We start from the raw sequence: 24,201 nt of genomic DNA, 5'->3' as shown, positions 1-24,201 counted from the left end.
TGTTAACATAAATTTTAGTTTTCCTTAAGCGAATAAGAAAAGAAAAACATTGGTATGATTAACAGGTTTTGACAAAAATGTATTACTTGAGCGTTATATTACAGCAATATTTTGATATTAAAAAAGAAATAACTTTTAATTCTAAAAATAACTATTTTATCAGAAATAAATATTTCGTTAAAAAAAATCAAACCCAATAAAACACATTGTAATCATATTGCAATAATAATTTATAACGCGTTTATACGATTATTGAATAACTGTTTAGTGTTTCAATCAAAAAAGTTCAACTTTTACCCTTTAAAAGTGAAGAGTGTTTAAAATTTCAAAACTATCTCGAAATCTTATTTATATATTTATGAGAAACAACAATGGTATGATATATTCAATATATAAATATGTAATATTTCCTAGTAGAAAGCATGCACAGTTCCGCATTTACAAAAAAGAAAGGAGGTAAAAATGAGAATTTGTTAAATTTGTACCGCTTTTGTTTGAAATCGTATGTTTTTAGAATCAAATCAAATCATAGCAATTCCTTATCTTAAAGAATTAAATATGTAACATTTAACATATCAATTTTTAAAATTGTAAAATATAAGTTGAGAGATGCAGTATTAAATAAGCTAACAGAGTGATATAGTTAACATCATAATAGATACACATAAAGCATTCCCATTCATACACACACATACATGTACTCATAGACTTACACATAGAAAAGTATATTAATTTTGATTAAAAATAAGTTAAACATATTTAATGGGCCATTCAATATCATTTCTTCATTTTATTTGCATACATTATCTAAATTTCGATACATCGTGAATTTTATTTCATTTATTATCTACATATTTTGGTTAGATAAATGACTTACATGTACTACAGATACCACTAGTTATATCACAGACTCGGCATCCAATTCACGACCTAAAATCAGCGCCATATTCACCAACTTCGCATCCTATAAAATCAATAGTTTTCCAACACTTAAGCTTACTTAACTGATCATTAAAGAACAGTCGAGAACTAAATTTATTTATTGTACTTATATTTTAAAACTGACTTTGGACTGATTTAGACACATCTAATCATCAGTTCTATTATCCTCAGCGTTAGCAACACACTTGTCAACGAGTAACACAACAAATTATTACGAATTGTTACATGCACGTAAATAGTGCGTATACGGTTCGCCGTTTTAATCAAGTCAGTCCAATAGAAAATGAGTAACCTTTTTTCTAAATTTAAACATTCAGTATGATTCGCGAAGGTTATCAATGGTTTCCTCTTGTTGTCAAATTCGTAGAGGTTGTCAATGGTTTTCTCGGGGTGTCAATTTCAACTGTTACCCTCTTAAACAGGCACGGTTTATATATTGACATATCAAAGTAAATTTATTCACACATTTATACACTGTAACGCTTAATCATAATTGAATACATAGCTTTATAGTAATAATATGCAGAGTATTGAATTTAATTTAATGCATTGATACCAAAAACTTATATTGCACATATCTCATGAACAGCCCCTGTAATAGGATCATCTTCAGGTGCGTCGTAGGTACTCTCTACAATGGGGTATCTTGCTGGCATAAATTTTCTACAAACATCTCTTGTTTTAATTCAGTTATCAATTATGGTTTTAAAGAACAAATGTTTACATTTCAGATACGTGGTCATCTTTGGGCTTTTTAAAAATACTTACTTACTCTAAGCATATTAGAGGAAATCCAGGACAATTACAAATTCAAACTTTCAAGACCCCGCCTCTCAGTACTCTCAGTACTTTGAGTGTTCATTACATCCCAGATTTCTTTGTTTACCCTGGGAACTTTGAGGTAAGTACAATTCTCTGGCCTACCATACCGTTTAGCTATTTCACCCATGCTTTCTTTGCTAGACTAAACAGAAACAGCTGCATGTACAGCCTTAGCCAAACCAGTCCTTTTTTTGGACCAGTAGCCTCCTCTGGCGTTAATTGTTGGATATCCCAATTATCAACAGAATTGACTTGATCTATGTTCCCAGTATTACTTGGAACTTCAAATGCATCTTTAAATGCTATTTGGGGATCAACACCTACATGGGATAAACTGTTAGGGGAATCAATATAACTAAAATTAAAACCATCTATAGCATAATCATTTCCATCATCCTGATTAAGACTAACAAACTCTGTAGGTCTCGTAATAGTTGCACTTGGTTGATAATGACTACAACTTTGTTCCATAGCATTTTCATTATTGCTAAAACTGCCCGCCTTACATTGATCTATATTCGTCAATTTCTTAACAGATTCAGATAAACACGAAATAGACTTTAAAATCGATTCTATACCTAGTGTTGATATTAATGAGTCAATATCAAGACAGGGTTCGTTTTCCGCTGTCTTGTTTGTAACATGGCGTTTTTAGACGGTTTCGAGCTCGCCTCAGATGCTTTTCTTTTATCTCCAGACAGTACGGGACTTACCCTTCGTACTCTCGGACCTAGTTTGCATTTTGTCAGCATTATCGGGGATAACATCGTTGTCAAAATTATCATCCGTGTTCTCCCCTAATGACAAAATAACATCCATATTCGACATAATTCTACCGGCCATTAAACAACCGAAGTGTCAACGTAACGGTAGAGAATACCTGTAAAATTATACAGGAAAGAGAACCACAACTACGTTCTTGGTATACACAACATAAGTTTGAATTTCTGGACTTCGTCCTAGAAACAAGATATTATATATCCTGTCAGGTAGTACACAGGTCTGAGTAAAATTTACGTTATGCCCGCTCAGGAAAAAGAATGATGCCGCACGAGGCACATCGGTTTATATAGGGGCGGTATATACAATGTTGTTACATGATTATACTCTATTGTTAAAATCTTTGAATTGAGATCGTGAATGGTATGCCTCGCTGAACTCGGGAAAGTAATGCTATATGATACCCTCGCAGAGCCGAAAGGCGATATGTAATAGAATGAGGGATTTACATGTATAACTTTGTTTGCAGTCGGGAAATTGTTTTTTCTAAATTTGGCATTTGAAAATTATGATTGCATTCGTGGCGTTACGGCATATATAGTTTTTTTCCTTTCTTAAACTGTGACCCTTCAGTGTGGCCCAAACTAACTCCATATAATCACGGTTCTGAATAAATTGAATACACACTATCTAAAGTTGTTTTCACTAGGTTGACATTACTTACTTACTATTGGTGTAAAAAGAAAGATTTTTAAAGATTTTTTCTCTTTACATTCTTAACTAAAACATTGAGACCCAATATGATCCCAATATACCCCTGGGATCATGGTTTCCAACTCGAGTAAGCTAAAACCAATTAAATAATACAAGAGTAGATTAATGGGAGAAATATACTGATAATTTTTCCGATGTACCTACAGATCGATGACAGATCTTGTCATGTTTTTCTTTATAGTAAATAAATACATTGATTTACATAACCCTTTCATATCTTGTGCAATAACAAGCTGCGTAATATGACTTTGAAGGAGATATTATTTTCTAGTGGCAAAGCTAAATGTATATTTTTTGCATTTAATTTCATATACGGTTTTAACATGTCTTTCTACCATAGCAAAAGGAAGAGTACAAGTACATTTAATAAAGATAATTAATATGAATTGTAGCATGTTAAATCAATTTACAGGGTCATTGTTTAACTTTAAACTTTTGGTAGGAATGTTATAAATATTGCTCCCTGTTTGAACTGATTTTCCATTGTATGATACATGTACATATAACGAGATTCAATATTGAACGTTGTAAAACACAATTGATACACTAAGTTCATCTTCAGTTAGAGATTGAGATGTCTTCCACTTATTAGTGTATCATGAATAAAACTGATGTGTTCATGCTGCAAGTAAATAAAATAGAAGGGAAAAACTCACAATTACATACATCCCATGAGAACTTAATTTTTTACCTTTCATTATTAAATGGTGTAACAACCTGTTGTATTTATTTTTGCCACCGGTGAATTTTATTTGCCCATATAAGATGAAGTCGAAGTTTGGTCGTGTAAGGAAATAAATGTCCTGCAATATTGTTTATTTTTTGGCTACTTACCTTAAGATGCTGCAAGAATAACTGACACTTCTCATGTCTAGATATACCTTGATCAACTATTGCTAATCTTGTTGTTGTGTTCTTTGCAGATTTCTGGAACACTCTGCAACAAGTTAAACTAACATTTTGAAGAGACTTGACATAGAAGAAACATAGAAACATAGGCCATTAGAGTTAGACGACTTATAACATGATAGTACTTACTTATTACAGGAGTTGTCAGTTCAATTAACCAAAAAAAAAGTCAACATCATGCGTGAAGTATTTTTCAGCTGCAAGAACAACATCAAATGAATTTCAGAACTATCTTTAAAACCGATAAAGGAAATATCTCCATTCGCTCTTTTATTTCGCTTTCATAAAAAAATGTAAACGACTTTAATGTCAAATGAGATGCCATATCTTTGCCAAGAACCTAGTTATTGGAAAAAAGGATGTGTGATTATTGTCAAAATTTAATATTGCTCATTGAAGACTTTCGATGCTAAAAAACGGCTGGGAAACGATATTATTTCAATTATCGCAAAAATACCTTGAGCGGGAGTATTTATTAAAATCTATGTAACATTTATTGACACCGATGTTAAACATTGTATTTGATGCATTTTTGTGACGTCATATGTTCTTTGTAATCACGTGACGGGTAATATTGCAAATGATCTATTTAAATCGCATAGGTGTAGGTATTTAATGACATTAAATTATACATATTTTTAAGAAAAATCCTTTGTTAAGTCATATGCTTTGAAGTTCTTGCTTGGGAATAAAAAGATATTTCCTTTATGGAAGATAATTGTTGAAACATTCCACAAAATCACCAAAAGAATGCACATTTATACTATTGAAAAGTGATTTACAAAAAATTGGGGTAAATCCGTAGGTTTCCCAAAAACAATTCACAATGGTACTTATGTTCTCTACCAATTTTACGTAAAATATTCTAAAATTGTGTTGATCTTTCAACTGCGACAAGCTGTTTTTACATGCATTACATTTTCTTCATTCAGTTGTTTACACTTAGAAGGGAAAGTCTCCAAACTACAAGTTTATTAATAGTCTTTTATTTAAAACGAAGTTTTAAAACTGTCGATTATTTGATACCGGTTTTTAATATGAGTGAATTCTGAACGTCTAGCATTAACGGCAGCATTTATGTAAAGGAAACATGCAATTTTATAGTGGTTTGCTATAATTCACTTTTTACGTTATGATACTTTCCCTGAGAACTATCGACAGGAATGCAGATCGTGACGTCAAACATAATTATGACGTCATATCGTATGAAGTACAGACAAGTGACTTTCTACACATCGCTGTAAAATCCATCGGGAAGCCTTAACATGATCGGGAATTTCGTTTCTGTAATTATACTTCATTCTAAGGAGCAATAAATTATTGCTTTGCTGTTGTCCGTACGCCTATATGTATATTCGTCTGTCGATCAGTCGTTTCACCAAAATATTCTGTTCTTTTTCTTTGTAAATCTTGCAAATATTAAAATGAAATTTGGTAAAATGTTATATCATAGGAATAACTTGGTCAAATTCAGTTTTGTGTTCTATCAAGCAATTTTGGAAAGAGTCATGCCCCTTACAGTTAGAAAAGTTTCTTTATTGCAGAAGCAGTTCATTTTCTTCGCAAGGGTTGCACATTTTGAAATGAAATTTGGTACACAGATTTATCTTAATAATATCTGATCAAGTTCTTTTCCAGGTATGATCAAGCAAGATTTGACAGATTTTTCCCCTTGGACTTTAAAAAACACAAAATTTTTTGCATTATACATTTATTTTCTTTGAAGATATTACATATATTGAGACATCTCTTGTTTTATTTTAGTTGTCAATTATTGTTTTAAAGAACAAATGTTACTATTTCAAATACGTTTTTGGGCTTTTGAAAATATTTAACTTCGAATATTTAGAAACTTTTAATCATACGAAAGCGATATTGTTTAACTTTCATACCATATCATGGAATACCATTTCATTCAGCCTTACACTAAATTTCTTAAAAATCTCCCAGTGTTGGATACGATAATCATTGAAATTGCATTCCACAGCATGAATTAAATTGTAAAATTTACATATATGCATGAGGACCAATCTGTGTACATTTTTTAGCGTGTGTCGACGTGATCCAATATGTCTACACCTTTTTAATTTTCCAAAATGCGTTGTAACATACCCTTATTACAGGCATTAAAATTTTTTGAACTTTCTATATTAAGTATATATTTTTGAATAAATAAAAAAAAATGATCTAAATCAATAAACTATATATAGTAGTACAAGAGAAACAACACAATGTTCTGAAGCATTATTTCGTTTATTTCAAAACTTATAGGTATTGGTATTGAACAGATTTCAAATTATGCTTTTAAACGATCTGATAATACCAACTGCGATTAATTGTCATGTCGTTTCCATAGTAATCTGAACTTGAAACATTCAAAACAAAGCCAAAACTTTCGACAGTGATACCATCTGCTTCGATCGCGGAATAGTTCAGAATCGAATAGTACTCACTGCAACTGTCAGTTTTACTTCCTGAATAGTAAGTGTCGAGGTATTTATAATAACTGACAACATTTTCATTTTCAGTTTCATTCAGATGGCGTGTCGATAATTGTACACGGGCGCCTGATCTATCGCGTATGTATGCAATAAAATATTTGGACAAATTCTCCAAGTCCTCTCTTTCTGCAAATGATGTTACTGTAGCTGTATATTTTGTGCGTTCTCCCATTGCATCCTTTTCTATCTTGACATAGCAGGTGTTTTCAATAAAGCTTGATTTAATAGGGAGGTTGTAGTTAAAGTTTGGATACATTGTAATTGTTTCTCCTTTTGATTTCGACTTTAAGGTTATTCTTCTATCCATGTTGGCATTATTGTTCACCATGTAGACCTCAAATTCATCTACATGTTCTAAAACAGTAATAAAAAGGAGTCTAAAGATGTGTTAATGAAAAAGACATGTTGCAACATTGTTTGGCTTTGGGGAAAAAATATAAATGTTTGTCATTTTCTAGAACAGTAATTAGAATAAATATAGTGCTAAATAATTTGTCAACAGTTGGTATTATTTTAAATGTCTGAGAACAAATACCTCTGGAGACTTCCAGGGTGTCGCCGTTGAATTTGATCTCTGTATCGGAAGGTCCAAAGAAAACAAGAACACACACAGAGAAGCTTTCATTCAAAGGTATAACAGACATTGCCACCGTAGATATTGTTGGCTGCAGGGGCATTCTAACAATTTCGGCAATCTAAAATAAGGAAATTTGTTTAGTTTTGAATTTTAGCAATCTAAAATATAGAACCATGTGATTGTTTGTAATTATCATCACCAAAGGCAAAGTAATTGAAAAAAAAATTATATATTTCAATCAGTTACTACATCTACAACATGATATAGAAAAGGTCTAATTTGTACAGGCCTAGCTCTCATACCCAAGAACAAATGTATTGAATAAAAATTTAGTATTTAAAAATCTTTTTCATTGAACATGAACCCAATGATATAGGATAGGATAGGATTATTTTGTCAATTTTCACGATAGCAGCACTGTACCCTCTATACCTGAACTATCTGAACATATCTTTTTTTCTTATTTCTTATATTGACTGTCACAGATCAGATACACGTCTCTTATAATAGAAACATTTAATGTTACATGTACATGTTTACAGTTTCTTTCATTTTTCCCCTAAAATATGACATGTTTATTGTTACTTAATAAAAGATATTGTTCCCTGTATTTTACCTGATTGTTCACCTTTGCAAAGCTATGTCGGTATATATTATAACATTGTCCTTAAAAATTCACCAATTTGGAACCGTAATGAATAATACTTCACTAATAGTAATTAAAAAACCAAATTTGCTTAACCGTGGAATCTTGATTGAATGGGGAAAAAATCAAATTTAGGGTTAGTGGCAAACTTTTACCATGATCTTAACGAAAATCAATGTTTCAAATCAAATTAATTTACATTGCACACACAAACTCGCTTTATAAAATCTGCGGATGATCCATGACTAGATCAACTACGAACATTTAAAACTGAACAAAATTGTAGTTAACGAATTGTAAAAATATAAGAAACTTACACAGCTGTAGTTTGCAGACAACATGGCCACTGTTATGGAGACATAAAACCATTTTAATGCCATCTTGTTTTGCTGTCTCTTCAAAAACTTTTACAACTTTACACGGTTAAACACGCCTTCTTATATAAGCCAAATCATTTTATCTCATTATCCAATGACTCTCAAACTATGGAATTAACTACTATCATTTTTGCTATCTAAACGGTCATTTTGACGAGTTTCTTTCGCAATTTGAAAACTAAATAGGTGATTTATAATTTAACCACGGGCTTTGACCTCAGATAAAAATATCAGCTGTTTAGACAGACGTGATAGTTAAACGAAAGGAGTAATTATTTGGAATGTGAAATGTCAAAGGACGAATGCTATTTCAAAGTGCATTATTTAATTTCAATAAATAGCAGAAAATTTTTAACTTAAACTGGATTCTAGAGGTCAGCACACCGCGATAATACAGCTTTCAGTCATCAAATATTCCCTTACTCAAGTACGTTATCAGAGTCTACGTGTACAGTATGATGTAGAATTTAACAACTAAATCATTTCATTAATATATTTTCATTGTGTATTTTGTATAAATAAGTTGTAAGCCTACGTTTTCATTGGCAACTTGTGTAACATAGAAAGATGGATGCAAATCTCTTTAATATACTTGTAGATGTATTTAAAGATGAAAATCACATCTTTCTTTCTCAGTGAATACTTTTCTCTTTTTTTGTTGTTGTTGCAACAATGGTACAACTCCTTCTTAGGGCACGTGTTTATAGTGGGAGAAAGTTTTCATGGTAGATCGGCGATATGGGCGTACCACGTAAAACAGCTGACATGACGTCATATTTATTATTATTTTATCAAACTACCCTCTCAACTTTGTTACAAAAGAACCAAGAAAACATTGACGCAAGCGTTAATTATAAATCAGCTGCAAAAAATATAATTTTTGTATGAATCATCATTGGTTGGTTACATAAAAAAACATACCACAAAGATGAAAATAACGAGTTGCCTGTACTAATTTCGATGGTATATTTTAATATATTTTCAGCAACACTTTTTGAAGTTGAACATTTTACTATTATTATTAAGAATTGGTTCGTTACTGTAAGCATTACTAACGTTAATTGTATGATCATTGCCATAGTATGAAGTAATGAAGAATATATATATATATATATATATATATATATATATATATATATATATATATATATATATATATATATATATATATATATATATATATATAACAAGCACAAACATTGCAATAACTCTCAAACTGACATATACCTGCCCATAGTGAATGATAAAGATATATATAAAGCACAGAGAAATTCACTTTTGTTGGAGCTCCACCATCCGCCCCGACCGAGGCTTGAACTCACGACCTCTGGAACCCATTCTTCTAGCAGTGAGCGGCCACCGCGCTCCCCACTCGGCTACCTAGGCAAGACAAAAATCTTGCTTTCGATAACGAACGGAACCTAGCGTGCTGGCCGCGCACTACACAGTCGCTTGAGATACAGGTGGAATACAGTTAAACGACAATCTGAGAGGATCGGAACGATACACATTGCATAGATACAAACATATATAACAAGCACAAACATTGCAATAACTCTCAAACTGACATATACCTGCCCATAGTGAATGATAAAGATATATATAAAGCACAGAGAAATTCACTTTTGTTGGAGCTCCACCATCCGCCCCGACCGAGGCTTGAACTCACGACCTCTGGAACCCATTCTTCTAGCAGTGAGCGGCCACCGCGCTCCCCACTCGGCTACCTAGGCAAGACAAAAATCTTGCTTTCGATAACGAACGGAACCTAGCGCGCTGGCCGCGCACTACACAGTCGCTTGAGATACAGGTGGAATACAGTTAAACGACAATCTGAGAGGATCGGAACGATACACATTGCACCGGCCACTTGCCTGTATCTCACAGTAGATCACAGTCTATTGACCGGCGGTCCAATAGATCACAGTCTATTGACCGGCAGTTCAATAGATCGTTCTCAAACCTGTATACACATTCAAAATAGGCAAAAATATTTAATTTGTAATAAAACAACAAAAACCCCTTGATTAGTTTTAAGATATAAACGAAAAATAAATAGCTTGCAAAAATTAAAGTTAACAAACCTTTGTTGACCTCAATTGACCTGCCTGTGAATTCAAACCCTGTTTCAGCTGGGCCGTTGAAAGCCCCATTGTACACTCCGTCATGGGCGTCCAGTGATTTGTTGATTGCCAGTATTTGTAGCACGGGCTTTCCGAGTCTTCGCACACTTTCAGCTATCTTTAATACAAAGCAAATAAAATCAAAATTTACAGTCAGCTCACGCCTGTTCTTTTACAACAATTCAAATCCCATATCATATTATTCAAATTTCATAGCATAGCATTTGAATCTTATACCATAGCATTGAAATCTAATACAATAGCATACAGTCGCAGATTTTATTATTCGTCATATCATGCGATTGCATACCATAAAATAAAAAAAACAAAGTTATAATAAATCGGCTTGAAACGTTTTTATTTTAAGGGACAAATGTTCACATTGCAGATTAGTGGTTCACTATGACTTCTTATCATTTTACTTCGAAATAGTTAAGGACACTGCTTAGGGAGGCGATTTTGTATATCATTAAGCCCTTTATTTGTTTTCTAATACTATCAAATTCAAATATTTAACATTGCATTAAAATCTCATACCATATCATTAAAATCGCAGAGCATAGCATATAATTGTAGAAACAATGCAAGAAATAGCTGTACAAAATTTAGTTCTGCCTATTATATACCAACTAATATCTATGAACAATTATAATAATACCCAAAAATGTAACTATTAGCAAACTTTATTTATTCATCATTAAGCCAGAAAAGAAAGACGGTGATATTTTCTACTTCAATAAATATATTTTTTTTAATATTTATCAAGTATAACAAAAATGTTTAAAAAACGAAAACAACAACAAAAACAACGAACACACACAAAAAATAAAAACAAAGAAGAAATTAAAAGCAGAATGTTTTTACGTAAAAATTAATGAAAACAAGTATAAGACATAAAATACTAAACTATGCGTATGTTGACAAACACTACTAAAATGAAAAAAAAAAAAATGGATACATATAAATGTAATACAACTTGCAGATTTATGGTTTGCAGTCAGTACAACAACTAGAGAAAGCTGTAGAAAGAAATGGGTTGCCTCCATCATGTAGCTTTATGACTTTCTGAAATGAAAACAACTTCACAACGTGAGAGTTACAACAAATATAAGCAGTTTCATTAATCAAGACAGCTAAATTGCACAGATAAACTTCACTGAAAAAATTTAAACGGAAATGGTGCTGAAAATTGGGTTATACAGAAAAATCCATAATTTCGAAATACAAAATACATGATAATTGTCACTAACACATGTTACTTTGTTCACTAAAAAAGTCAACACATTTACCTTATTTATGACTTTGTAAAAATGATTGAGTTAACTGTTCGTGCTATAATTTTAAAACATAAAATATTTTGCAAATTATCAATTTCATAAGCAACGTGTCCCCTGGGCGCCTGTAATGTTATGATATTTTCTAATAGCATGTAACAATGAACAGTCTTGAAAATATATTAAATCAACTAGACATACAAAACTTTAAAAAAATTCAATTGTATAAATGACAACTCATTCGGCGAAATTAGCCACACAAATCCTCCATTGACTCTTCAATTACTTATCCAGATTAGGTCTAATTTTGCGTTCGGTGACTTTGATAGATGCCCGTCAAAGGCTACTTCATTCATTTTAAAATGCTATTAAATGCTATTGATAATAGGTCGGTTACATATAATTTGGGATAACTTTGAAGTTGAAATGATTGTTACTGCTTTGCAACTTACCAATAACTTACCAATAATAAGGCTCATCTCCCCCCCCCCCCCCCCCAAAAAAAAACAATGTTGATAAAGAGTCGATAAATATTTTTTTAACATGGTTATTGTATTCTTTTTTTTTTCTAATGGAAAAATAAAATGATTATTTATCACTTTTAAACATAATTGCATTAGTGTATACTTATAGACTCCTTTTTTGCTTAAAAATTAACTAATTATATAAAAAGTAAAATCATACAGCTGACGATGCCGTTCATAATCATTTTAATCAATCGTGTAACAGCGATTGTTTGGATTTTTTTCTTAATGATGGAAGTTATCCACGAATCGTAGGCTAGACAATTTTATGAAATGATTGCATTGCTGTTCTGCATCCGAATTGACTGGGCAATTAATTTATTTGTTAAAACTAACAGTTGTTTTTATTTATTTTGTGACTTATCAATAAAGTATTCAAACTAATAAAATACCGATTATACCGACGGAACTCTTATAACATGGGCAATAAATTTGAAATATGAGAAATGAGCTTCACAGAAATTCAAAGAATTTAAAGAATTTTTTAAAGAAAAAACAATGATTTTGGTTTGTCAACATTTTTCAATGAGACTACCCCCCCCCCCCTTCATTAAAAAACGATGCTACGTGTGTGATTTATGAAATGGGTTGGATCTGGAGAAATCTGAGTTCATGTAATAACGCCCGGAAGAATAGAAAAGGATATGTTTATAAATAGCATGTTATATAAACTGTTAATATAATTCAAATCTTAAAAATGAAGCAGTGTGATATAGAATGCAGCATTCTAATGGTTTATATCAAGATTAGTTTATTAACACTTGAGCGATATGAATAAAGCTGCAGCATTTCTAAAGGGACTCAAACAAACTTTGGAAGCATCAATTCTTTATTTAACCATAAATGCATTTTTGTTTTACATTTTCAAATCAAAATTAGAGCATTATATAAATAGTGCCTGTTTGGAACTGTAAGAGTTGAAATTGACAACCCGAGAAAACTATTGTCAAACAACGCGAAGGGTGTCAATTTCAACTCTTCCCCTCCCAAACAGGCACTATTTATTTTATTATACTGAATGTCTCCATTTTAAAGAAAACTTTACTGCATTTATATTGAAATGACGTGAATTCTATGGCGAACCGTACGCGCATAATTTACACACATGTAACAATTGGTTGTGTTACCCGTTGTCAAGTGTGTTGATAACGCTGAGGGTAATAGAACGTATTATCAACTGCGTCTAAACCAATCAGATTCCAGTATTTTACATGAAAGTATAATAATAACACTTGAGCGATATGAATAAAGCTGCAGCATATCTAAAGGGGCTCAAACAAACTGTTGGAAGCATCAAACTTTATTTAATTATAAATGCATTTTGTTGTACATGTTTAAATTGAGGATTTCCCCAGATACATGTAAGACTACCTATCTGAGCTGAGATGCTTTTTACAATGGTATTTGTATTCATATATAGTAGTTCCAGTTATAGGTAGAATAAATATTATCACTAAAAAGAGAAGGATTCGATTTAGATGAAACAGTGAAGTGAAAGTTTGTAATAGTAATCTCGTCAGCTTCCAGTGCAGGGTTATTTAGGATGGTGTAATATGTATCTCTTTCGGTGCTGGTATAATATGTCTTTGCGTATTTGAAATATTTGCTAACTCGCTGAATATCCGGACCGTTAAGATCTTTGGAATATATCTGGGATGCGTCTCCTGATTTGAGGTTAAGATCGAGTACAAAATACTTCTAAAATCCATCTTCATCTGCACAATTCTCCACTCTCGCTTTGTACTCTGTTTGTATACCATTCTCACGCTTTTCAATTTCAATTTTACAGCTGTTCAAAGGAAATGTAGTTTCTCTACGGGCTTTTGAGTTCAGATTGAACAAAATCCATATGGCTTCTTTTGCTGAATTTGACTTTATTTTCAACATCCGGGAGCCACACGGGCTGTTTGCCTCCAAGTTAAACTCACTGGTTGTTAGAAGGACCGAGAAAACGTCGTTTCTTTCTCAAATACACATGTATCAGTAATAGGTTAATTACAAGATTCTTCGTAAATGGATCTAAATATTTCCTTTATTTCACTTATATTTGCAAAATGATGATATTAATTCTACATGAATTACACTTAAAAAAATATTTGAAACAGTAAATTTCTTTTCTTTTATTTTACAATGTAATTTTTTTTTGTATCTAATAAACATGTAACTCTTTTTATCATATTTAAAGTATTTCCAAAACAAAAACAGTGTATAATGTAATAGTTCTGTAAACACACAAATATACAAAAGATAAAGCCTCCTCTGTTTTCCAACTATATAGATAATTCTGTAATTTTTTTTATATTTGAACAACAGACACAAAACGCGATCTTATTGCAAGCAACGAGAAGGTCTTGCATCTGTTTGTATAATGTGAAATAAGACCTTGACTTTAGTTTTTGACAACCAAACATGATCTGAAAATGACGGCACTTTTTTGTTACAAAAATGTAATACTACGATGAATGAGCTTTTCATACACGTTATAAATCCTAATGGCTTTTTATTTTTAGTACAGATTATTTAAGGTGTCCTTTAAGTTGGTGAAAAGAGCGTTTTATGGAATGTGAGATGATTGATACTGAACAAAACTCACTACGTATACACACTGTATATTATTGTGATCGGTTTCGGCCGATCACGGTTGTGTCCATATAAGGCATCCGGCAAATGCTTCCAAGTGCGCACACATTCCGCTTGTATAAATAGTTCTTATAAAAACTTTAAGTTTGGTTTAGTATTTATATAACATTTTACTCAGTTTTATTTTCAATTCATTTACCTTAAGAGATGCAAACATACATAAAATACAGTTCGACCTGTTAATTCAAGAATGCACATTTTGCCTCACGCGTAAGAATTTCGATCGAAAGATTCATTCAATAATGTAGTTGACCTCGATGAACTGACCTCAATCATAAGAAAATGCTCCATGAACTGACCTCGATCTATTGATGTTGCATAATAGTAGCTAGGAAGATGGCTTGATTTATAAACAACATTACATTATAATGCGACCTCAATAGCAAGTTATGATGGCATTCAATATTTTTCAGTCGCATTAAATTGTTTTCATACAACACTCTCTTTGTATACGTGTTAATGCTCTTTGAAGATCCCTACTCAGTATTCTGAAGAAGAAGAAGAAGAAGAAGAAGAAGAAGAAGAAGAAGAAGAAGAAGAAGAAGAAGATACATTAACATTTAATAATTACATTAAAAATATAAAACTAGACGAGGAGTTTACGAACGGCTTTCCCCAAATTTATTTCAAAATTTAATTTGTTGACGGTTTATAATGATGAAATAATGGTGTACAGATTTAAAATAATCCAATTTTGTAAAAAAACAAAACAAAAAAAAGTATTTTTTAAAATTATTTTACATCAAACTGATCATGTTGATAGCTTTTAGGTATCAATATATAATTATTGTCGATCATTCCTTTAAAATAATACTTGTATTTAAACTGCAGCCATGAAGTATGGTTGAAAGTGATGCTGCAGAGTCGTATGCCCCTTCGGCAAAGATCAACGATTTTAAGACAGGATTTGTTATAAAGTATCCATCATTATCAATGGTATCTAAGCTTATTACAAAGGTATTGTAAATTTGTATACAATGAATATAAAAGGATATATATATATATACACAAGTTGAGGTCGAATTAAAAAAAAAAGGTTCGAACACCATTAAAGATGTAAATTCAGTAGATCTCCGTGGACTCACTAACCCAAACAATTCGCTGAAAGGCAGACCGTAACATTAACACTTGATGGGTTATTAAATTTGTCTGCGTTAAGGCATATTTATGGAACAAGTGAAATAAATTCTGACAATTTAGAGTTGTCAGGCATAGCTGAGGATCGGAGAGCGTCTAAGCAATCTCTAACAATTACGTAATATTTATTATAAAATCGCTTACTATCTGACTTTTCTATTTGTTTCAAAATATATTTCTCTCTATTTTTGAAATAAGGACAAAAACAATTTTTCAGATAGTCTAAAATTAAAACTTAATCATTTCTTAATGTTTTGTTTGAAATCATAAGACAAGGACAACTGGCTTATTTCACTTCTACAATAATGAATATCATGATTTTTTTATGAGTAAAAGTAACCAAAATATATTTAGATCAATAGAAAAAAAATAACATAAAAAGAATAACATATGTAGAAGGGACAATTACACATTTTTTGTATTACTTTTCTTTTTCACTTGAATATAACCGAGAGAAGCGTTCTTGAGAGATATATATTTTGAAAAAAAAATATTCAATAGATTTCCAACGAAATTGAAACATAAGAATTATATGATGATTTTTATTTAATGTCATTAAAAAAATGACCATTTCATATACTTCGTGTTTACGAGGGTACATGTATATGCTGATATAGGGCAACTTCTTTATTTTTTCTGAAATATTTTCATGAAAACTACTTTGTAAATACTTCGAGAATGGTTGTGATCATTATTTTGAGGTTGATTTATGTAACAAAAGTCTCAGTGTGCGAAACGTTTTTTTTTCATGATAAAATGCTTAAAAAATTTCGCAGACGGACATTGTTACTCTATTTTCAATACGAGTATTGAAGCAGATCGGGATGTAGATAACTAGATTCAATATAAAACTCATTACAATAATGTGACATCCTGTTTACAAACGTGTTCACGTTAAATCGATGCATTGCGCCATTAATTGTTTTTTATTGATGATTATGAAATGACGGTGCATTATTTTTCGAAGAGTCAGGCACCTTATGTTTCAAGTATGAGAGCTGTGGATGAAAAAAGAAGTCAGATTGGCGCCTAATTTGGCTGGCCAGCACCTTGTTCTTTATATCAAAAGAGAGGTATTTTTATTTTATTCAACAAATACTTACCGTTCCTTAAATATTTGGGGAAAAAATCTTACAACAAAACAGATATTTTAGTATACAAATCTATATTGACCTCCATTGATTGGCCTGAGAAATAAAACTGTGTATCAGGTGTGCAGTGTTTCTTTGATTTGGAAAAATAAAATTAAAAAAAATGCTTGTTAATTTAAACACAAGAAAAGATGTATGAAAATATCTCAAAAACAAAATCAGTCATCAAAATGCTGTTCTCAACATCATAAAAATATATGTTTAGAGAAATTTTAGTTTTCCTTAAGCGAATAAGAAAAGAAAAACATTGGTATGATTAACAGGTTTTGACAAAAATGTATTACTTGAGCGTTATATTACAGCAATATTTTACTATTATAAAAGAAATAACGTTTAATTCTAAAAATAACTATTTTATCAGAAAGAAATAATTCGCTCAAAAAAATCAAACGCAATAAAATACATTGTAATCATATTGCAATAATAATTTATAACGCGTTTATACGATTATTGAATAACTGTTTAGTGTTTCAATCAAAAAAATTCAACTTTTACCCTGTAAAAGAGAAGAGTGTTTAAAAATTCAAAACTACATTGTGTATCTCGAAATCTTATTTATATATTTATGAGAAACAACAATGGTATGATATATTTAATATATAAATATGTAATATTTCCTAGTAGAAATCATGCACAGTTCCGCATTTAGAAAAAAGAAAATAGATAAAAATGAGAATTTGTCAAATTTGTACCGCTTTTGTTTGAAATCGTATGTTTTTAGAATCAAATCAAATCATAGCAATTCATTATCTTAAAGAATTAAATATGTAACATTTAACATATCAATTTTTAAAATTGTAAAATATAAGTTGAGAGATGCAGTATTAAATAAGCTAACAGAATTATATAGTTAACATCATAATAGATACACATAAAGCATTTCCATTCATACACACACATACATGTACTCCTAGACTTACACATAGAAAAGTATATTTATTTCGATTAAAAATAAGTTGAACATATTTAATGGGCCATTCAATATCATTTCTTCATTTTATTTGCATACATTATCTAAATTTCGATACATCGTGAATTTTATTTCATTTATTATCTACATATTTTGGTTAGATAAATGACTTACATGTACTACAGATACCACTAGTTATATCACAGACTCGGCATCCAATTCACGACCTAAAATCAGCGCCATATTCACCAACTTCGCATCCTATAAAAACAATAGTTTTCCAACACTTAAGCTTACTTAACTGATCATTAAAGAACAGTCGAGAACTAAATTTATTTATTGTACTTATATTTTAAAACTGACTTTGGACTGGTTTAGACACGTCTAATCATCAGTTCTATTATCCTCAGCGTTAGCAACACACTTGTCAACGAGTAACACAACAAATTATTACGAATTGTTACATGCACGTAAATAGTGCGTATACGGTTCGCCGTTTTAATCAAGTCAGTCCAATAGAAAATGAGTAACCTTTTTTCTAAATTTAAACATTCAGTATGATTCGCGAAGGTTATCAATGGTTTCCTCTTGTTGTCAATTTCGTAGAGGTTGTCAATGGTTTTCTCGGGGTGTCAATTTCAACTGTTACCCTCTTAAACAGGCACGGTTTATATATTGACACATCAAAGTAAATTTATTCACACATTTATACACTGTAACGCCTAATCATAATTGAATACATAGCTTTATAGTAATAATATGCAGAGTATTGAATTTAATTTAATGCATTGATACCAAAAACTTATATTGCACATATCTCATGAACAGCCCCTGTAATAGAATCATCTTCAGGTGCGTCGTAGGTACTCTCTACAATGGGGTATCTTGCTGGCATAAATTTTCTACAAACATCTCTTGGTTTAATTCAGTTATCAATTATAGCTTTAAAGAACAAATGTTTACATTTCAGATACGTGGTCATCTTTGGGCTTTTTAAAAATACTTACTTCGAACAATTTGTAGTTAAACTTTCATAGTATCATTTAATACCATATAATTAAGTCTTACATTCAATTTCTCATAGGAACACATACAAATCTCCCAGCGTTGGATTCGATAATCATTAAAATTGCATTCCACGGCATACTAGCATTTAATTGTAAAACATACAGCAATGCGTGAGCTATCTTGACCAATCTGTGCACGTTTTGTTTAGAGTGTGTTGACGTGATCCAATATGTCTACACCTTTTTTTTTTCAAAGTGCGTTATAACAAACCCTTGTAACAGGCATTAGGATTTTTTGGACTTTCTATTCTAAGTAGATATTTTTAGAATAAATAAAAAGTCAAAGTACAGAAGTACTGACGGGAGTTGATTTTATTGAGTATTCTTAGGCTAAAATCAACGATATTTGGCTTGGCAAGTAGTTCCTTAACTGTATATGAATAATAATGCGCAAAATTGTTTTTCTAATATGAATCCTTTGGCTTTTCCAACAAGAATTTCGATCCATGTGTATAATAGGGAAAACCTAACACCTAGTCATCTAATTTAATGCAGAACATAAAAACGTATAATTTATTAAAATTTCAGCTCAGCTGAAATTTTCAGGTCAATTCAAATCTTCAAGTCTTCCATATTTCTGCGTAAATAATTCATATGGATGTCATTTTGTGATATTTTTTTCCCATATTTTATAAGGAAATAATCACACACACAAAGTCATTTTGTTTGACACAAAACATAAAAGTTTATCATTTATATAAAGTTTTAGGCCATTCAGGTCTTTATTATTTCAGGTATTTAGAAGGTGTCGGTCCAAACACATTTCACTTCCGGTTTGCCAGAGTAACTGCATAGGAGAGTTGATTAAAATCAACTCCCAAAAAAAAATCTGAATCAATATACTACTACAAGAGAAAAAAACACATTGATCTGGAGTATCATTTTGTTTATTTCAAAACGTATAGGTATTGGTATTAAACAGCTTCTAAATTATGCGTTTAGACGATCTGATAATACCAACTGCGATTTATCGTCATGTCGTTTCCATAATAATCTGAGCTTGAAACATACAAAACAAAGCCAAAACTTTGGACAGTTATACCATCCGCTTCGATTGCGGGATAGTTCAGAATGGCATAGTATTCATTGTAACTGTCAGTTTTACTTCCTGAATAGTAAGTGTCGAGGTATTTGTAATAACTGACAACATTTTCATTTTCAGTATCATTCAGATGGCGTGTCGTTAGTTGTACAATGGCGCCTGATTTATCGCGTATGTATGCAATAAAATACTTGGACACATTCTCCAAGTCCTCTCTGTCTGCAAATGATGACACTGTAGCTGTATATTTTGTGCGTTCTCCCATTTCATCCTTTTCTATCTTGACATAACAGGTGTTTTCAATAAAGCTTGTTTTAGTAAGGAGGTTGTAGTTAAAGTTCGGATACATTGAAATGGTTTCCTCTTTTGATTTCGACTTTAAGGTTATCCTCCTGTCCATGTTGTCGTTATTATTCACCATTAATGCTTTAAATTCATCTACATCTACTAAAACAGAAATAAAAAGAAGTCTTTAAAAATGTTGATAAAATAGTCATGCTCCAACATTGTTTGGCTTTGGAAAAAAAATAAATGTTTGTCATTTTCTAGAACAGTAATTAAAAAAAATTAGTGTTGAATTATTTGTCAACAGTAAGTATTATTTTAACTGACTTCAGACAAATACCTTTGGTGACTTCCAGGGTGTCGCCGTTGAATTCAACCTCTGTATCGGAAGGTCCAAGGAAAACAAGAACATACGCGGAGAAGCTTTCATTCAAAGGTTTAACAGTCAGTCCCAGCATTTGTATTGATGGTTGCTGGGGCATGCGAACAATTTCAGCAATCTTAAAATAAGGAAATATGTTTAGTTTGGATTTTCAGCATTCTAAAATATGAAAACGTTATGTTTTGAATTATTATTACAAAAGGCAAAGTAATTCCAAAAAGAAAATTTTTATATCAATCAGTTACTACCCCTTAATCCGAAGTATTTGAACATTATCTTTGTTCTTATTTTTCATATTGACTGTCACAGATACATGTCTCTTATAATAGAAACATTTAATGTTACATGTACATGTTTATGTTGTCAATTTCTTTCATTTTTTTCTAAAATATGACAATTTTTTATATAGAAATCAAGCATAAAAACATGTTTATTGTTACTTTATACAAGATATCGTTCACTGTATTTTACGGTTTACCTTTAGCAAAGCTATATCTAAGTGATCAATGTACAATATATTTATATATATAATTGTCCTTTAAAATTTTCCAATTTGGAACCGTAATAAATAATACTTCACTAATAGTAATAAAAAAAAATGTTTAGCGATGGAATCTTGATTTAAAGGGAAAAAAGATCAAATTTAGGGTTACTGGCAAACTTTCACCATGATTTTAACGAAGTCAATGTTTCAAATCAAATTGTTTTACATTGCACATACAAACTTGCTTTATAAAATGTGCGGCTGATCCATGACTAGATCAACTATGAACATTTAAAATTGAATGAAATTGTAGATAACGAATTGTAAAAATATAAGACACTTACACAGCTGTAGTTTGCAGACAACGTCCATGTTACTATGGCGACATAAAACCATTTTAATGCCATCTTGTTTTGCTGTATCTTCAAAAACTTTTACAACTTTACACGGTTAAACATGCCTTTTATATAAGCCAAATCATTTTATATTATTATCCTATGACTTTCAAATTATGGAATTAACTTCAACTATTATTGCTATCTAAATGGTCATTTTCACGAGTTTCTCTCGCAATTTGAAAACTAAATAGGTGATTCATAATTTAATCACAGGCTTTGACTCAGATAAAAATATCGGCTGTTTAGACAGACGAGATAGTAAAACAATAGGAGTAATTATTCAGAATCTGAAATGTCAAAGGATGATATTTCCAAATGCATTTATTTAATTTCAATAAATAGCAGACAATTTTTAACTTGAACTCGGCTCTAGTGGTCAGCACACCGCGATGATACAGTTCTCAGTTACAAATAGGTCACTAATCAAGTATGTTAAAAGATGATACAGCTCTCAGTTACAAATATGTCACTAATCAAGTATGTTAAAAGAGTCTAGGTGTACGGTATGATATCGAATTTTAATAACTCATTAATTTCATTATTATATTTGCATTGTGTTTAAATAAGCTGTAGGCCTACATTTTTCGTTTTCATTGTTGACTTGTGTAACATAGATATATGCATGCAAATCTCATTATTTAACTGTAGATTTAGGGAAATGTACGTTTATAATACACCAAGCATGTTTAAAAATGAGAATCACATTTTTCGTGCTCAGTAAATACCTTTTTACTCTATTTTGTTGTTGTTGCAACAATAGTACAACTCCTTCTTAGGGCACGTGTTTATTGTGGGAGAAAGTTTTCACGGTAGGTACCACGTAAAACAGCTGACATGACGTCATATTTATAATAATAATATCAAACTACCCCTTCGGTGATGTTACAAAAGGAACAAGAAAACATATTGACGCAAACGTCAAATGGTTCGCTAAGAATATGATTGTTGTATGAATCATCAATGGTTGTTTACATAAAAAAACATACCACAAAGATGAAAATTATAGCATTGAATCATGATTTTTTGAAGTATTCACTCTCATATCTGCAGCGGTGTGTGCATACAATTTGAGTAACGCGCGTTAGCGCGTTATGAAAATTTGTATGCACACACCGCTGCAGTTATGAGAGTGAATACTTCAAAAAGTCATGATTTAATGCTTATATTTACATTTTTTAACTTCTTGCCTTGTCTGCAAATGTTATTCATACCTTAAAATTCCTATTTTATCCTAAGGGTAAGTTTATATTAATGGAAGCGCCACAGAAACAGCCACAAGCGTGAACTTTATTTTTCGCTTGTGACGTTGCAGTTTACAGCGTTCAACGTTTGTGACGTCATAATAAAACTCGTCAATTTGACCTTTGACTACTTGATTTAGAGGCATTTGAAGATCACAGAATTTAATGGAAAAACACAGTAGAATGTATATATAACGAATTGGCTGTACTAATTTTGATGGTAAATTTTAATATATTTTCAGCAACACGTTTTAAAGTTGAACATTTTACTATTTTTTATAAGAAGTGGGCTCGTTACTGTACGCATTACAAACGGTAATTGTATGATTATTGCCATAGTATGAAGTAATGGAGATCATACATATGATTTGAAAATAGAATATAAACAAATAGTTTTATTGATCAAAATATTCTTGCTCGGGTTCAAATGTGGAATGAGTTACGTAACTATATGCACAGCGCCGTTGACGATTCAGTTTGTGTGTACGAGCTCATTAATCAATAGAAAAGGTTGATGGTGGAATCGAAATTAAACTTCCCAAACGCAATGTGCCATTTTTGAAAAGTTGTGAATTTTTTTTTTGACATTTTTTCACCTTAATACTACAAAACCTCATGCCCAAGCCGAAGTTAAAATCGGGACGGGCTATGCACAGATGTTTTACAGATTAAATAGGCGTTTCATTGTCTTCCAGTCTACTTGCAGTATGAATGCTGTTCATCTCTAAAGGAATTTTGTACAAAGAAAATAAAAACAAGTCTGAATTTGCCTTCTCGTTTGTCGGCTCTTTAGTTGATTAAACTGAATTTAAATTTAAAAAAATGCATTGTAAGCAAAATCTATAATAGATTATACGATTTGGAAGACTTATACATCATATCATATATATACAATTTTATCGATTGATGAACAGAGTTAAATGTTAATGTTCATGTTTTCTGGCTTTGTTGGAATCAATTGGGGTGAATTACATTGTAAAATAATGCATTATATTACCATTACTTAATGAATTAGAGCATTAAATTACCATTATCATTACTTACTTTTCTTGAATAATGGATTACATTACCATTACATAAGTAAAGTAATGCATTACTGTTACTTTGTGAAAAGTAAATACGTTTTAAAAAAAGTAATTTAAAAACTAAATAAAGAGTTTTTTGTATTTTTTTTTTTACAAAAAAAAACATGCTTAAAATATTTACGAATTCATGTTCATGTTCACTATCAGGTTCAAATTTTATGACTTATACAAGATTGCTGTTGCACTTGTA

At 31.2% G+C, this 24,201-nt stretch overlaps 2 protein-coding genes across 4 annotated transcripts; both read right to left on the bottom strand.

The window, feature by feature from the left end:
- Positions 1–6,414: 6,414 nt before the first annotated feature.
- Positions 6,415–10,506, bottom strand: LOC117686935 (uncharacterized). 2 transcript variants are annotated; one of them, XM_034462824.2, is made up of 3 exons: positions 10,353–10,506; positions 7,204–7,363; positions 6,415–7,022 (listed from the first exon to the last, which is right to left on the bottom strand). In XM_034462824.2, exons 1-3 carry the CDS (start codon positions 10,434–10,436, stop codon positions 6,472–6,474), a joined length of 795 nt encoding a protein of 264 aa, XP_034318715.2. In that variant the 5' UTR covers positions 10,437–10,506; the 3' UTR covers positions 6,415–6,471. The 2 variants fall into 2 exon arrangements, with proteins under 2 accessions (XP_034318715.2, XP_034318716.2); XM_034462825.2 differs by lacking the exon at positions 10,353–10,506 and adding an exon at positions 8,209–8,339.
- A 9,459-nt stretch (positions 10,507–19,965) lies between these two features.
- On the bottom strand, positions 19,966–21,740 carry LOC117686936 (uncharacterized). 2 transcript variants are annotated; one of them, XM_034462826.2, is made up of 3 exons: positions 21,632–21,740; positions 20,762–20,921; positions 19,966–20,583 (listed from the first exon to the last, which is right to left on the bottom strand). In XM_034462826.2, the coding sequence occupies exons 1-3, from the start codon at positions 21,692–21,694 to the stop codon at positions 20,033–20,035; spliced, it is 774 nt and encodes a 257-aa protein (XP_034318717.2). In that variant the 5' UTR covers positions 21,695–21,740; the 3' UTR covers positions 19,966–20,032. The 2 variants fall into 2 exon arrangements, with proteins under 2 accessions (XP_034318717.2, XP_034318718.2); XM_034462827.2 differs by having other exon boundaries at positions 19,966–20,580.
- Between the last annotated feature and the right edge of the window lie 2,461 nt (positions 21,741–24,201).

The sequence above is a fragment of the Magallana gigas genome, chromosome 1, assembly GCF_963853765.1.
Source record: "Magallana gigas chromosome 1, xbMagGiga1.1, whole genome shotgun sequence".
Taxonomy (NCBI): Eukaryota; Metazoa; Mollusca; class Bivalvia; order Ostreida; family Ostreidae; genus Magallana; species Magallana gigas.
Note: the sequence above shows the minus strand (reverse complement) of the source record. Positions and strands in the feature narration are given on the sequence as shown.